General features: G+C 39.9%; 1 protein-coding gene across 4 annotated transcripts in view; it reads right to left on the reverse strand.

The window, feature by feature from the left end:
- The window catches only part of DOCK8 (dedicator of cytokinesis 8), a 91,573-nt gene that overhangs the window by 36,232 nt on the left and 37,680 nt on the right, over positions 1–17,661 (reverse strand). For all 4 annotated transcript variants that reach the window (XM_048292113.1, XM_048292114.1, XM_048292117.1 and 1 more), the window contains 8 exons: positions 9,998–10,115; positions 8,250–8,320; positions 7,420–7,558; positions 5,818–5,919; positions 4,974–5,069; positions 3,626–3,860; positions 2,534–2,698; positions 603–778 (listed from right to left, as the gene is read on the reverse strand). In XM_048292113.1, the coding sequence (XP_048148070.1) occupies positions 603–778; positions 2,534–2,698; positions 3,626–3,860; positions 4,974–5,069; positions 5,818–5,919; positions 7,420–7,558; positions 8,250–8,320; positions 9,998–10,115 (1,102 nt within the window). The remainder of the gene's footprint in view (positions 1–602; positions 779–2,533; positions 2,699–3,625; positions 3,861–4,973; positions 5,070–5,817; positions 5,920–7,419; positions 7,559–8,249; positions 8,321–9,997; positions 10,116–17,661) is intronic.

Here is a 17,661-nt window from a genome sequence, read left to right on the forward strand (position 1 = left end):
ATGCTGTCAACCTTTCTGTCCTGCAAGCCACTGGTGGCATATGTATCCGTGGATGAGAACACAAAGGAAAGTTGTATTTCACTGTGTAGTTGCATGAAGTATTTGGAAAGACCCAGGTGCAAATTGGGCACATGGCATCTGCACTGTAGCTGATACAAAGCTATGGGGCTGCTGTCATATAACTGACTAATTTTTTTTTTTTTTAATAGGAAACTATTTAACACCAAACAAAAAAAAGGAAGAAAGGTTTGTGACTGCACTGACTCTATGACTTGGACCAGACCAGGTCACCAGATGTGAACAGAACTTAAATACCTGGAAAAACAGGAGAGTGAGGCATGTGAAAAAAAGTAAATGCCTCTCTGGAGTGTCTCAGGCACAAACAAGAGACAGAGTTCTTACCTCTTGCCCTCCTCTGTAAGAGACATCAGAATTTAGTGATGGGATTTAACACATATCTATGCCAAATCAGATAAACAACAAATGCTTCTGGTGATACATACAGTGCTTTTACAAGGAGCAAATCCAACCCTCAAAGACAAAATATAGATTATAGGTTTTGGGCCATACCATTCTTCAGATATTTGACTTCGTTCTCTTACCTTGGATGCCACGATGTTTTTGACCTCCTCATCAGTAGCAGCTTGTGTAACAGTGATGTCAGGATTGCTGCAGCTTATCACTCGGCTCTGCAGGAGTTTACTTCCAACAGACACTGCAGAAGTGCGTCCAAAGGTGTAATAACGAGATTCTGTTGAAATGGCACTGCTGCCTCCACCTGCCACAGCAAGATGTTTGAATTAAGACTAAAGAACATATATATGAGACAAACACGAGGTTCAAGCCAGTTTTGCCCAGTGCTGTTACAACATCAGCATTTTGAAAAGCATAAAGCTCCTGAAAAACCCACTACCAACTGCTTTATTAACAATCTACATAGGCATTGAATGACAGGTTACAGGTATTATCCCAGTCAACAGCTCACAGGGTGATTGCACAAGCAGTAACAAAAGATTAATAGGGCTACCTAAGAAACAGCACTATCACAATAGTTCTTTCTTCCCATCAGCTCTTCTTAATTTGCTGTAGATTCAGTCAATATTCAAAGGCCTGAACACAAAACACCACCTACAACACATATGATTTAATACCATGTTCAAATACCCAAGCAAGCAGGGAGCACTACCATCAGGAATTTCACTAAGTGGTATCTAGTTTTCAGTTTCACCATGGACCTTATTTTTCCAAGATAAAGAATTTCCAAGTGTATGTGAGCTCAGAGATTTTAGCATATCCTAACATCAGTCTAAATGTCCCTCAAGGGAGATTTAAATGAATATTCAAGGCAGAAAAAGGCCTACTTCTCTTTATCTCCCACAGCATAACTGCTTGTGGTAAGTCATTTAATATATACCACTTAATCAAATGAATCCTATAAGCTTTAGGACAATGACTACAGCAGAATAACAGAATGGTTGAGGTTGGAAAGGCCCTTTGAAGGCCATCTGGTCCACCCTCTCTGCTCAAGCAGGGTCACCTTGAGTCAGCTGCCTGGGACTACATCCAGATGGTTTTCTACTATTTCCAAGGTGAGAGACCTGGGCAACCTATCTGGCCAACGTGTACCAGTGCTCAGTCACCCTCAGAGGAAGTGTTTCCTCATGTTCACTGTGTTTCAGTGCGCACCCATTGACTCTGATCTTGTCACTGGGGGCCACTGGAAACAGCCAGGTTCTGTCTTCTTTGCACTCTTCCTTCAGCTCCTTCTCTACACTGAAGATCCTCGCTGAGGCTTCATTTCTCCAGGCTGAACAGCCCCAGCTCTCTCAGCCTTCTTCACTGAAGAGATGCTCCAGACCCTTTGTCACCTTTGTTGCCCTTGGCTGGTCTCTCCAATGTCTCTGGGGAACTGCTGTGTCCAGCTCATGAACTGGGGAGTTCAGAGCTGGACACAGCATTCCAGGTATGGCCACACCAGGGTTGAGAAGAGGAGAAGGATCACCTGTCTAAACCTGCTGGTCATCCAGCATTTTATCCTCCAATGACATCCTTAATGCAATGGAGATATTGGGTGAACTTGGCAGGAGGTCATTTTGCACGGAAAGTAATTTACTGATGTACAGGTCAGTAAAAAATTGGCATCTTAAGGCCATTTTAATTTATGAAGGGAATTCTTCTAGAAAAAGCTTCAGTTTAGGCAATCTCTCTTGCATTTGTCTTCATTAAGTTACAACATTGCTTGTAGCTGTGGAAACCTCTCACCTCAACCCTTCATCTTAAATTAATAACTGAGGGATGGAGATTATGAGGGGCAAGTCCATGTTACTCTTTGCAGCACTGATATTCCTGACCTACCTCTGAAAGAAATGGTGTATCAGAACAGTGTAGTGCAAAATGGTATGCAGTCTGGGTCTGAGAAGTTGTGTTTGCTATCTTACAGGTCAGTGCCTTAAGTCCTCCTCTCAAAAGTGCCATGCTGAACAGCATGTATCAACAATAAAGAATACTTTTGCAACCCTTCCACCAGTAATACCTGGTTTGACCACCTCTCTTTGTGGGTCTGGCAGACGAAATACATAGTACACATAAGATGCCAGAAGGCAGTTCCTCCCATGCTGATCCTTGCTCAGCTCTTTGCTGTTGTGGAGATTGTTCACTATTGCAACCACAGATTCAAAGGCAAACTGTGAGAAATTGGCTGTGAAACAAAGGCAAGAATGAGAGTCAGCACTGAAGGGTATAACGTAATTAGGTGAGGGCATTCTTTGTATCAACAACTAATCTTACGAGGTTCAATTCAGTCCTTAACAAGTTCAGTTTTAGACAGCAATTGCTATGCCTGTCCAGACCCAAAGTCTACATAGGCCAATAAACAATCTTCAGCAGACCCACTGCCTTTCAACCTAATCACTGCTATTCTGTCACTCTGTACTACATAAAAGCACGCTGTAGCAGTTAATTACACTTCTAGCAGCCTTCACACATTTCCTATAAACTGTATTCTCACAAAATACTAAGACTTGTTACTCTCTAGCTGACAGACAAATACAAGCTAGCAGGCTTTAGCACAAATATCGGAGTGGATGACAAGTGTTGATTATCTAAATGACATAGGAAATTAACTACACCCCTGCCTCCAAGTATGCCATTCTTCCAGAGTTAACACATGTTATGGGCAACTGGCACTTCAGTGTTCACTATTATATTCTCTGATTTTGTGCTCACTCAACTCTGTCTAAAGATATTTGGGTAGAGGATATGGTGCAGACAGCAGTGTCAGTTGTAGGACAATGATTTTGCTGGTGTTTTACTTGCAAAACAACTCAATTCCAAACAAAGTTGAACCACAACCCACTTTTTGACCTATATTTTCAGGTAAGTAAATTACCACAGTTTAATGTACCTCCCAACCAGAGACTAAGTCTTATATGTAGGGGGAAAGGAGAGAAGGCAGGAACTTAAGCCTGATTAAATTGTGCAGTGAAACTTTGTCTTGAGCAGCACAACTCTTTCTGAAGTGGACTACCCTAAATCCTAAATCCGAGCCTGGATATTTTGGTAACCATTTCCCACACATTCCTAGGTTGATTGAAAAGTCTCTTGAAGGCCATGAACCACTAAATACCTGTCTGGCCAGCTATGACCATAGGCTGTACAGCCAGCTGGAAAAGTTTATCTAGTACCAAATGCAAAAATAAGACAAGAGGTTCAAGGCGTGAAGAATTCAAACAGATAATGCTGAGTTTCAATTCATGCTCCAGTGAAGCCTCTGTAATCTTTTGATCCATCAGTCGAATGGGGAATGTCACTTGGCTTTCCAGAGAATGGCACAAGGTGAAGAACCTCTCTAGGTGGTTGTCCTGCGAATACAGTGCATTCAGAGTTAACAAAATCGATACAGTTCAGCTACTGCTAGCTAAGCAAAGCCTGACTATACCACCTGATGGGATGAAAGGAAAGATTTTTCACCCTTCTGGCTTTCAGCACTGGCTGCTCTGAGTGATGAACTTGTAAAGCAGCTGTCACAGCATTTCATTTGCTCCTATTCATCTGGTTCAAATTCAGACCGCGGTGAGATCAGCTTAAAGGCAGAAACGTTCCTGCCCTCACTAAACTGATTGCTTCATTTAATGAAAAGACTTTTCCTTCTATCTGATAAAGCTCTGTCACATCATAGGTCTGTAGTCCCTCTGCCACTCATACCAGAATTCCATCTACACACAAGTTATGTGCCATACGAGTATGCCCTACTTGTCTTTAAAAAGCATGCTGCAAAAGGGTGATGGACCTGCCTCAGACACAGGGCCTTCAGCTGTTAGGACATATTTACTAGGATTAATTAGAATGGGATAAGGGGTAAGAGACACTGAAAAGCAGCAGAAACAAAAAAAAGCTGATCTGCCTCAACCCAGTATCTCAATAAGATGGGCAAAGATCCAATTTCCCATGGCATCTAAATGACCAGAATCATTGAGTTCTCACCCAGCACTAAGCTTGTGTCCCCAAAGCAATGGCATTGACAAGTGAGCTGCTTAACACATACTGGCAGCGTATAACCTGTCCATGGAGGCAGGGAGATGCTGTGTCTTTGGAGATGTGGACACATTGTCCGAACTAGCCTTGAAGGACAGAAGATGCAGACTACAGAAACTGGCACTGTGCCCCGCCAGTGCCTTTCAATCACAGCCTGAACAGACTCCTGCTGAGCCAAGAGGACACCAGGCTCTCTATTGCTCAATGTGACTTGCTGCCAAGAGTGTTCATTTGTTCACTTCTACCAATAGATTTAATTTCACCAAAGGGTTTCATTCACCAAGGGTATCAGGTTATTTCCATAGCTCCTAATTTTTTTTTTTTAAAACCTGTGTGGGCACCTCAGTTCACCTCAGTTTCATAAATCTGCTAAATTGGCCTGGACATCCGAATTTTCTTTGAAATGAAACTACAGATGTGTCTTACTTCTGACGCATTACCTGGGTGTGAACAGATGACACAGCTTGAACTTCAACAATGAAAACGCCCTTGTGTCCTTCAACCCACTTTATAGGTGGTGTCTGAGATGGAATTTTCTGGCATGAAAAAAAAAATAATATGGGAATCATCTTCCTTTTAATGATCAAACAGAAAGTCTGTTTACATGAAGGTCTATAGGGTATTCCCACTATTCACTTCATTTTAGATACCCAAATTCAGTACCACAGAGAGGATGACAGCTAGGCATCTCCTTGTTCTCATAGACATTTGGACAGAAGCTGATTCACTGAACGGGGAAATTCAGAGAATTTCAGCTGTATGTCTAGCACATGTAAATAAACATCTTCTGATGGGATATTGTTAAGGCTAAAATTTCCTGGTCAAAGCACTGCCAAAGACACTCCATGGGGATGTGGTGCAGTTTATACCCTCTGGACAAGTTTCCTACATGCCATGCTTACTGAGAGGACCCAGTTTTCTGCTCCAGTAATACCACCTGATTCCACTTCTAGTCCCCCTCCCACAAAGCCCCAGAAAAAAAGAACAAATTATCCTGTGGAAGAAATAGAATTATTGACTTGACACTCTCTAAACAAATGTATCCCTGCTTAGACAATTTACAAGAATTTGCTTGCATAACTAACTTTTTTTAAAAAAACAGTATAATGATATAAAATAGTAACACCAGTGACAACAACAACAAGATTTTTCTCCAGACCTTTCTCCTTTTAAAGAACTACCTTTAAAAAAGGCTACCAGCAGACAGCAATGTTAGTTCGTAAAACACTTATGTTGTTCTCCTACATTAGAAAAAAACTATCTTTTAATAATTTTGTTTGTTACCTCAGGAGAGTGAATTGAATAGTGTAAAGGCAGCTTATCCAATGCAACAGGAAGACTATAATGTCCAGTTTGAAGACGATCATTTAATAGAATTGGCAGCCACTGAAACAAACGGAAACACAGCAATATTCATGATGATATATGATTAGACCTATTTATTTGTTAGATACAGTCAACAAAACAACAAATGAGATATTGACCCAAGCTTCTCTGCTCTAACCCATTCAACAGTAATTTCTTTGTATTTTAAATTCAAAGATAGCTGATAGCTACTGTAGAAAAATGTACAAGACTGCTTTACAAACCATTTCTTTCGAAGAAAACAAACACAGAGCTTCTCATGTGTGACGTGTTTTTTTCTAATAAATCCTATCAGAAGGATTTAGCGGAGTCCATGTTTTTATTTAAAAATTCATGTATCCTGAATACACTGCTTCTTGGTATTGAAGCAAATCAACAGCTAAAGTTTTGCTGGAGATAAACTGAACATCTTCCTTGTGGTCACCATGCCAGACTGACTTTTCATATCCCTGCATTGATACTCGGACACATTTAATTTTTTATTCAAGTCTGAAAGAGGCTATGCATTTGAGTATCACAAGGCAGAAACATTTTGTATTTAGGTGAACAGAAACTTGAAAATTAAGTCCTCACCTATGTCAAATCTTGATCCTGAACTAATTTACTTCTTAACAATCCCACTGACATTGGTGGGACTATAACTCCCCATAAAAGAAAGTCCATTTGAAAGGATTCTCAGTACTGTGATTAAAAAACCCCAGAAGCCAACAAAGAAACAAACAAGCAAACAAACAAAAATACACAAACACAAAACTGCCCCAAACTTCATAGCAAGAACACATGGAAAGCATTTTCCTGGCTCCACAGCTCAACTGCTAACCACAGCTCTAGGACATTTTCAAATCTGAAGCATTACCATCTTCAATGCTTTCCTTTTATATTAAAATCTCTCCAGTTAAAAATACTGTTTGATAAAGAAGAAGGTCAGAGAGACTATCCTACAACATGTACTTCTTAACCTAAGACATGCTAGTCTCAACATGAAAATAAAGAAGGCAAGAGAATGACATTTTAGCTTTTAGGTTCTTCCTGGTTTTTTAGTTTTTAGTGGATAAAAGACAATTTAGAACAGAGATGATGTGCCATGTGAAACCTAACTGAAAATATTACATTAGCTCTTACCCCATGTATGAGCATGATAACAGTAATAATTGTAATTACATACATTTTAGGGGGTTTTTTGCAATAAATAGAATCTAACAGAATGGGATTATGTGCTATAAAGCATTGCTGTTGCAAACATTTAGGTGCATATTTCAGTTGAATCGGGTGAATTCATTAAGTTCAAAGACAGTTAACACAGTAAAATTATAGGATGAGGATGTAACATACCTCAGACTGCATCTAGCTTCTATGAATTCACACTAAGACCTTCCACTGGTTTTGATGTACTGCCAAAACCAGAAAGGGAACAAATGACAAAATTCTTGGCAAGCAAAAAGTCTGTTTGCAAGGGATACACAGACACACACACCCCCACACCCCTGCCACAACCACTCTTACGTATCACATGGAACTTACTGAATACCCTAGGAGGGTTTCAACAGATGCTCCTTGCTTTGGTTGGCAGCTGATGTGATAGAATGTGAACAATAGATGGTGTTTCTCTGTGAGTTTTGCTGGCAGCTTAATTTTCACTTCTTCATAGAAGTCAGGGGATCTGTTTAAAAAGAATGTCAAGCACATTCCCAAAGTTAGTATGAGACTGAGCAAGAGGCAAATTTGCCAGCAGGCTTTTAGATGCTATGGTTATAAAACCAGATAAATCTTGAAAACAGAGCTGAGTTAAACAAAGTATACATAAATACACACACATATATTTATGAATTTAAAATTAATTATGAATGTGAAAGTTATACTTATGAACAATCTACAGCTTTGAATCAGAAGAAAACAGACAGTAGCAGCTGGACAGTTTCAGCTTCCACTTATCTCTATACTTCAGAAAACATTCAATCTCAGTTTTGGATTCCAGCATAAGTATTCTGCAAATCCTAAATCCCAAGCTCTCATTCATGAGAATGAGAATGTCCCTTCAGCTCTTTTGGATCTATGAATTCACTGAAGTGAATTATCTTAAAGTTCTTTAAGAAGTTGTGCTGCTAACTGCTCCTGCTCCTTAATCTTCATAGTGGGAATATTCTCAATGACTAAAAAGCTTCAAACAAGAAAAGCAATGGTCGCTTATGCAACGGCCACTTATGCAAATACACAAAGCAATCCAAATTAGATATGATAAACTGCATAAAATAGAAATGTTTAAAATGGCATTCCTTGATGAACTATGTAGAGTAACAATTACATAAAGAGATCATGATTAATACTTCTCAAGTCATATTAACAACACTTACTTATTATGATATGTGATAGCTGTGTATATTTCTTGGACAAATTCTGGACCTGAAGATTTCCCAAAAATTACCTACATTAAGAAGAAAAGTAACAGTAATCAGGATTACAGCATTTATTTGTCATCATCTTGTATAAATTTTAAGACAGTATTTGAAGACTTAAAATGACTCCTCAATTTTATCTTAGCTCATTGGCATAAATATCTTATTACCAAGCACCTTCCCCACAGTCCATTCAGGGTAAAACATCAGGAAAATGGAGCAGAGTTATTTCTAGAGTCGCTGACTACCTCACATCACATTCTTTAGTCATGAACTAAAAACTCTGGAATCATAGGGAAAAAGTTATGGTAACCCACTTAAATACTGTCACATAGTCTTTATCTAAGTGCTAAAAAGTGAAATTTAAAGTATTTCTAGAAGTTTTGTTTTTCAGTTGTAGCCTGTTCATTCAGAGTGAGATTCATCTCACCTTACCTTAGAGGTCCCAAGTCCCTTCAAACTCAATGAAGAGAAATAGGCATTTCTGGTGCTAGATTTGCTTCCCTAAGACATGGGCCCATGGTAAGGTCTTGAAATCCAGTAATTTAAAGGGAGCCCTGGGAGATGAGATTACACAAGAATCCCTGCACAGTGCAAGTCTATATATGTACTGAGAGGAAGGTCACTTAGAGTGGAGAGGGAAGCCAGATGAACTGTGTCTGTCCTAAGCATTTGTCAAAACCTAGTCGTAACATAGGCAGAGTTTAAGGAAATCAGCAATGCAGTATTGTGCAGAAGAAGGTGTTACATTCACATGGCACAGCTCCAGCTCTGGAAGAAATGTGGCTTGGAAAAAACTGTGCTGATGCTCTGATTTCAGGTCCACAGGTTATGTGGAGCAAGACTGTCAAGTACGTACTAAACAATGTCAGCACACTGAAAAAGGCTGGTTGGGTGATAGTCCTTGGTCCAACATACTGTTGGACTAAAGTTTCCTCAAAGTAGTATTTCCACTCATTTTTTCCTTCCCTAACACATAAAATCACAGAAAATTCTTGTCTCCATGTCATTTTCAAATAGCCAACAACACTGTCTGAAAATATAAAAATGAGACTGAAGCAGACATCTGGGTAGAACACTTCAAACTGAACATCTGAAGCTTGGTAAAGCTGAATAGAGGTTCTTACAGTGAGAGATGTTGAATAACCTGAACAGACAGGACTGCCTTCTCTGCTAGTAGTGTACACGTATACCCTAAGACACATGTTTCAGACATGGAAAGCTCTACCTACACCGCATGACTGTGCATCCATTTGTGCTCAGGCAATGAAGATCCCAACTTTTATCTTCCAGCATAATACCTGAGCATTTGTGTAAACACAGTGCACGCAGAGGAGTTACCCTGGAAAATAGACTACATCATTCTTAAACCTTAAAAGGTCTCTGACGCTCTGTGAATTTTACCCTTAGAAATTCCAACATGATACTAATGTAATATTATGTCATTCTTCTGAAAACAGGGTAGGAAGATTTAGATAAGAGAGAGCAATATGTGTCTGGCTCCACTAGAATGACAAGTCTTTCTTGTTGTGGGTAAGGAACACGGCCCTGTTTTAGGATGAGAATGAAAGCTTCACAAGCTCTCTGATGTTAGGCTTCTTAAGGCCCCACTAGGAACTGGGAAGTAAATAAGGACTTATCTCTTCAGAGGTTTCTCAGCAATGCATGTAAATAAAAGCCTGCTAAGAAACCTCAGCATTTATTACCGGCATTGCACAGGATGGGTCTTCACCACACATAAACTGGATCTTGATGGTAATGTTTCTTGCAGAAGCCAGTCGGTTAGCAAAATTCAGCCTCTGAGGGTAAACATAGAGGAGATTTCTGGAAGAAAGATAAGGAAGAATAAAATGGGTAAATGGCAAGCATTCCTGTTTGAAAATTAAGTGCACAAATTAGCATCTTCCTGATTCCTCTCCCTGTCCTTCAATTCCACCTTCATAGTGAAAGATTTGTCAGAACTCAGTTTCAAAAGTTCACAAAGAAAGGTAATTTCTTGGTGTGACACATAGATCGTCCTATGTTTAAGGTTACACCTACACTAAGCTATGTTCTGTTGCAAACAAACTATTATCTTTGCTTGATGTACTGAAAAGCAGGAATGTCTGGAGAAAACAGCGCCTTTCTCAGGTGTGAACAATCTGATTTTGGAAGCGGGAAAGAATCACTCAGAGGTGATAAAAGCAAGGAAATCAACAACTGAAGTTTATACATTCGTAGCTTATAGCAAAAAATGGCATATATTTCTAGGTTATACAAATCAAAAAGCAGTATCAGTGAACCTTAGTAAATACAAATAAGAAAATTTGAAACTGTAATTCTGTAAGCTACCTCTTCTTAGTAATGAATATGAATAATGCTTCGAAATAGAGCATACTTTGCTGTTTACTAGCTTCTGTATATGAACATATCACTGAACATAAAAAGCAGCTTTAATTTCTGTGGGGAATTTGGCAGCATAGATGGTCTTCTGACGTATAATTCTAATAGAAGAGTAAAAATATTAATAGAAAGATTTTTCTCTGATTAAGTTTATGGCAAATCTGAGATTTCAGCTAGACCTAGATTATATGCAGATTCTGGAATAGTGATGATGTCTCTTTACTGTCTTGTTTTCCCAGTCTGGTATGGGATTCTCACTGTTTGTCCTCTGAGTGTAAGGAATAAGAGTAGTGTTGGAGGAAACATGCCAGCGTTCAGTGAGAAACAATGAGGACTACTCATGGACTTTCATGCTTTCTTTTTGTGTGTGCCAGTCAGAAGCTGCACAGAATTGCACTGTCCTTATCACAGGTATCTTCTCAGTACCTCTGTCAGCTGAAAAAGTCACACAGTCTTGGAAAATACTGTCATTAAGTCAGACAGTCCATCTTCCCTTTATTGTATCCCAAGACCTGGAAAACTGTGGTTTATTCTCCTGATTGCCGCATGTCACAACATGACAGTATTCTTCAACTACACAGTCCAAGCTACTTTTTTTAACCAACGTGTAACACAGGACATGGCATGCCTTAGTAAAAAAACTAGCAAGTAACTTGCCTTTCCCTTCATTCAGAATGGTACTTCTGCCTGTCACACTACTGCACTCACTTACTACCTTATGTGCAATTTCTGCTTTGCCAAATTCTCTGCCAGATGATGTTAAGGAAAGCTAAGTGAAAGAGAGAAATATATTGGTAACCTCTACTGAATTATACTTGGGGGACTGACATATCAAATGAAGAATATTGTCAATACTACATCTGCCAGAAGTGAAGAAATACGTGTAGGGAAGGTTGAATAATATGGTCATTGCTTCATTAATCTGCAGCCTAGGACAAGATGTCACAAATCTATATAATGTACCTGAGCACTGGATTTTACTTTTAGATGTGACTTGAGATGAAAGATATGTAAAAACACAGAGAGCTCTCTGCTGACTACACAACCAAGGAAGCATTATTCCAGCAAGTACTGGACTGAAAAGATAAAGCTTGTGCCATTTATGCTCAAGCAGTTTTAGGGATCTTGCTTACATGTGTATTAAACCCATCAGCACTGAGGAAGAACAGAGGCAAATGCTGACTCTGGATATCCTGCAGATACGAAAGTGATGGCTGACATTTAAAGCAGGAAGGTGAGAAGATGACCAAAAGATGTTCCCTCACACAGCCATGAATTGTAGACCCATTGCTGACCACTGCCTAAGTGCTACTGCGTGCACTCCATCCATACACTCCAAAAGACTGAGGGGAAGCAAAGACAAGGAGCATTTTCACATGGCAGTTAGCAGGGCCATTGGGGCAGCAAATACTGTCTTTTAAATAACAGGACAGCTAGGATGCCCATAAGGATGTGGTAGGCTCCAGGAGGCATTGGACCCCAAGTTTCTGCACTGAGCAGAAATACAGCAACATGTCACAGCAAATACTTTTGGTCAGTGTGATTAAATTTGTCCCTTCACTCTCCCTGCAGAAAGTGCAGGGCTCTAACTCCAGATACAGTCGGATGTGCTTAAAAAAACAGAAGAGCCATTCAAGGGACAGCATGAGTCTACAAAAGCCATGGCAGAACACCCAGTGTCACTGAGAATACAGTCCCAAAGGCCAGCAGCGTCCTGGGTGAGGCACAGATCCAAACAGCTCCTGCAGGTCAGAGACTGACCCAGCAGAGTGATAAGAGACTATTTCAGAATCAGTTACCTCCTGGGAAAGATTAAGGTCCCCCTAGCCTGGCACAGGACACCACATGGCAATTCTCAGGCAAATTTGCGGACCTTCCTACACTTTCATAGTGCTTAGCAGTGATTTAATCATTTCCCATGGGCAAAACAACACAGACCTACCCTCTGCCAAAAAAAAAAATCTATTCAGAGTTTCAACTCTGTGGCCATTCTTATTGAATATTCCTGTTTGTAAATATTGCTTGTGCACAGATGCACATAAAAGAATCCTCCTCCTTGCTAGATTACATCTCATGTGAGGTGTCAACAAGTGCATCTCAAACTTCTTATGAATATTAGGCATCTTCATTGGTGACTGTGATGAGACTTCCACACACAGCAAAACTCAACAGATGTGCAATTAGTCCCTACTGATACAAAGTAGAAATGTTCTGTAGGTGAGGAGTTACGGATGAGTTAACATTGACATTTAAAACTTATGGTACTAGACACAAAAACTGATGCACCCATTAGTTATAATTTTCAATATTTGTTGATTCTTCCACAATTTTGGTGGAGAGCCTTCAGGAACAAAAAGATTAAAAATTAAAAAGTACATCACAGATGTTTAACCAAACATGGAAACTGTTTTAGTCAGCCATTGACTAGGAAAATAGCACAGTGACAGAACTTCAACATGTCACATTCAAGAGGATGTGTATGAGTTATATATTCTGTATTTTAGGATGGATAATTTAGAGAATAGTTTGAATTATTTTTTCTCATGTTGGTAAAATTCTGACTCATCTGAAGAGTTGGTGGACAGATCTAAAACTAGACCAAAGGCCTGTAGAAGACTCACATGTAGTAAATATGCTCTCTCTGGATTCCATGGGCAGAGAGGCAGAGAGGAGCAGATAATGCTGTGAGAGCAATAACAGGAGTAAGACACCATTATTCATCAATAATCTTTCCTCACCTGAAACAAGTCAAGGATGGGGTAGAATGATTCCACCAAAGCGGAAGGCCTCCAGCTCACACTGCAGACTACAACAAGTCTGAGAACATTGCTAAGTGGTTTGCAATTAAATGAAACGAAACCATAAAGAAAAGGGCTTTTTATTCCCTTCCTCCAAAAATCCCCCAAGCCTTAGGTACTACCCCTATCATAGACAGGACTTCCTGTGCCTGGTTAAGCTGAGTTACTGCTGTAGTGATATGACAAATTCCTCTTCCTCAGCACCAACATTTCATAGTGGCAGTAAACAGCATCATTTTCATTTATATTTAATGAGAAAATAAAATGACAAACAAACTCTAAATTATATGATTTTTCCTATTAAAAATAGAGGGGTATGAAAGAAATAAATCTTGGAATGTTTTGACATTTTCAGGGAAATATTTTTATTAAAGAAATGTAAGTACACAACAAAAAGAAGTGCTCAATTTCACAGTGCACAAAGAAAGTGGGCTGGCTGATCTCTCTGGCATAAATCAGAAATAGCATCATTTAATATAATGGCATTACACCAGTAAAAAAAAAAAAGCTTGCAAGACCTGAGTTCAAAGACTATAACAGAAGGCTCCACTTTTCCTATCACAAAGCAAAAAGCTATTATCAAAAAAAAAAAACCAAAAAAACCTCATCTCTCTGAAATACCTTTGACAACCTCACCCCCCCCCCCAATGTCTACATGTGTAGCACTGGTGAAAGGAAAATGGTTTGCAGACTTATAATCAAAAATTAGAAAACATTAAACTACATTTAGCACCATGATACACATCTATGAATAAATGTTGTCAAACTGCTTAAATAAGACAGGATGATTCTACTTTTCAGATAAGAGGAAAGGAAATAAAATAACATTAAACACTTCATATTTGGCTCTATTCAAATTCAGAGCTACTTCTCATGGGTTAGTTTCATCTCAGACTCAAAATGGTATTCGCCATGTGGGGAACTAAGCGACAAGAACTGCATGACAGTTAAATTAAGGAAAGGGCCATAGGGCTGCACAGTGGGCTCTGGACAGGCTAGATCAATGGTCCAAGGCCAATGGTGTGAGGTTCAACAAAGCCAAGTGCCCTTGGGTCACAACAACCCCAGGCAGTGCCACAGGCTGGGGCAGAGTGGCTGCAAAGCTGCCCACAGGAAAAGGACCTGGGGGTGCTGGTGCCAGCAGCTGAACACGAGCCAGGATGTGCCCAGGTGGCCAAGAAGGCCAATGGCATCCTGGCCTGTACCAGCAACAGTGTGGCCAGCAGGACCAGGGCAGGGATTGTCCCCCTGTACTCAGCACTGGTGAGGGCACACCTCAAATCCCATGTTCAGTTCTGGGCCCCTCACTGCAAGAAGGACACGGAGGTGCTGAACTGTGTCCACAGAAGGGCAACAGAGCTGATGATGGCTCTGGAGCACAAGTCCTCTAAGGAGCAACTGATGGAGCTGGGGTTGTTTAGCCTGCAGAGAAGGCGGCTCAGGGGGAACCTTGTCACTCTCTACAACTGCTTGAAAGGAGGTTGTAGCCAGCAGAGGGTTGGCCACTTCTCCCAAATAGCAAGCAACAGGACAAGAAGAAATAGCCTCAAGTTGCCCCAGGGGAGGTTTAAATTGAATATCAGGAAATATTTCTTCACCTAAAGATGTGTCAAGCATTGGCAGGCTATCCAGGGAAGTTGTGAAGTGACATGTAGATGTGCTGCTTAAGGGACATGGCTTAGGGGTGAACTCGGCAGTGCCAGGTTTCCAGCTGGACTTGATGTTCATCAGCCTACATGACCTAACTATGCTTTTGCACACCAAACAGAGCACTGGCATGATTGTGAGGCAAAACCATCTCAGATGTGGTGTGATTAGGTGATTCTGGTTTGCAGGGAAAGAGGTGCCTCCAGTGGTACTGCACAAACACTAGTGTTATTTCCTGGCCCCACCAAGTTCCAGACTCTGCTCTTTCAGAATGTTTACAAAACTTCCTCATCTGACTTACCAGGGAATTATTGCTGGAGTTCATTAACACTTTCAGTTGGCAACTTTACTTTCTCAGTCCAAATATGCTTATTGTCACAAGGTAGTCAAAGTGTAATCTAGCATTTCTGCATTGTTTAAAATTTCTAACTAATTGTCTTTAGAGTTTTGTTTGGATATTATCTGATTGATTACAGCATAACACTACTTATGGCATGTCAGCAGCGTCTACCATTGATTGACTAACTAAGGCAAAGATTAATGAAAGCAACTATTCTTCATAGATGTTGTCTTCACTATTACAAGTTAGGCTGAACAAATCCTGCTTTCTTTTGTTGCCATGACTTTTACTTAGGGTGAAAATCAAAATAGAGACTTAAAAGAAAAAGTTAAGCATGCTGGGTGTGAAGTCTTGCTGAAAGAGTGTGACTGTTGAGCGATAGCAAGCATTTCCTCTAATGTGGATGTATGTATTCAATACAGACACCCTGGCAACTGAAAGATAGTGTGCAGACACCCAAACTTGCTTTAGGGAGAAGCACAAATTAATTTTTGGCACGGTGGCTTTGATATTCATTATGTCTGGCTGCAGAAGTGAGAACTTGGTGAGAACTAAAGAGAGAATATTCTGTGCAGACTCAACTGTTGTTCCAGCTCAGAAACACAGTGGTTGCTAATGGTTCTTTGTCAAAAGCAAACCTTTAGATGCTATGAGGCTGCACACTGGAATTGACATTTGCTAAGGCCAGACAATGAGTAGGAAGGTTAAAGTCCTGTCTTATTTTTTAATTAAACTAAAAAAAGGCATATTTGCTCGTGTTCATTTACATTTCCACTTTCAATTCTATAAAAACTACTTTCCCTATAGAAATGTCTGCATTAAAGTTCTACCACCATCCAATTCTATCTTTGATACACAGAGGAGACAGAATCACCAGAACTCTCTGCATTTTAGTTTACTGGTGCTGTGAGCTGACCTCAGGAGTTTGAACTGTGGCAGAGCCCAAGAATAACTCCTTCAAAACTTCTCAGGAGGCTATAGCCAAACTGGCTTACTTATGTGCCTGCCGATACCACACTGCAAGTCGTTATTGTAAGATAAGATTTGCCACTTCCTCTCTTTGCTTTCCTTTAAAGCTGAGACCCAAACCCAGGTGTCACCAACAGCCAAACAGATCTCTAGTCTTCTGTGAAGTGTGGAGCATCTCCCTGGCATATATTAGTTTGCCACAGTGCAGTTCTGAGTTGTACAGAACCACAAGTCTTGCCCTTCCCTGCTCCCCTCCTGGGCTGGGTCAGGTGAGTGGGTGGGAGAGCTGGCTCTTTGCTAATCTCCACTGCAAGAAATTAATAAGCTTTACATCACTTTATTCAGTGCCTTTATTCTGTGATTCCTTATTGATAGTCACATTTTTGCCACTAATACAGTATCTAGCTACTGTTTCAGGGATCAGAAACACCCCTTAGAATAGTGTCACCTACAATTACTGTTAGAAGCATTATGCTTTGCTCCCATGTCTTGACTAACACAATGGTCAGATGAAAGCCATTATTTCAAGTTATTTCTGTATCTATAATATTGCAATACACCCCATCAGAATTACTGTCAGCTATTACTACAACATTGCTCACTAGCAATGAAATACTGCACAAACATCTTGAAACACATTCTTCTGATGCTAATTTCTTATACGACACTAACATGTTCCACACTACTAAGAAATAAATGATGGGAATTGCTCAGTTGCATGCTACTGAGCACTGTGATCACCTTGAAACAACCAGAACAGAACAGATTTAAAGAAATTAAATTACACAGCCTAGAGTGCTCATTCATAGTTAAAAAGTTCACAGAGCAACACATTATTTCCTCAGATACTCAGCTGACTCAAATTAACAACAGAAACCACTGAGCATAAACATTTACCAGAAGTGTTAAAAATCATAATAAAATCTACTGGAAAAAAACCCAAACAAACGAACACAGAGGAGGAAAGCTAGCTTGCTAGCTAGGTAGGTAGATAGACAGATAGATGCCAAGTCAATGACAGTTGTTAAACAGGTTTTTTTATCTCACAGAAAATTTTTCAAAAGACAACACAATTAGATTAGTAAACACATCATGGAATATCCTACAGGTATTTTATCTTGTAATGGCTAGGAAGACTAAATCATCAGCCCAAAACATAGCCTTTAGCCTTTTTTTTTTACTATTTTAGGTTTCTATTTCTGAAAAAAAATCTGAATCATGTTTTTAAAGAAAT

This window comes from Corvus hawaiiensis, chromosome Z, assembly GCF_020740725.1.
Source record: "Corvus hawaiiensis isolate bCorHaw1 chromosome Z, bCorHaw1.pri.cur, whole genome shotgun sequence".
Taxonomy (NCBI): domain Eukaryota; kingdom Metazoa; phylum Chordata; class Aves; order Passeriformes; family Corvidae; genus Corvus; species Corvus hawaiiensis.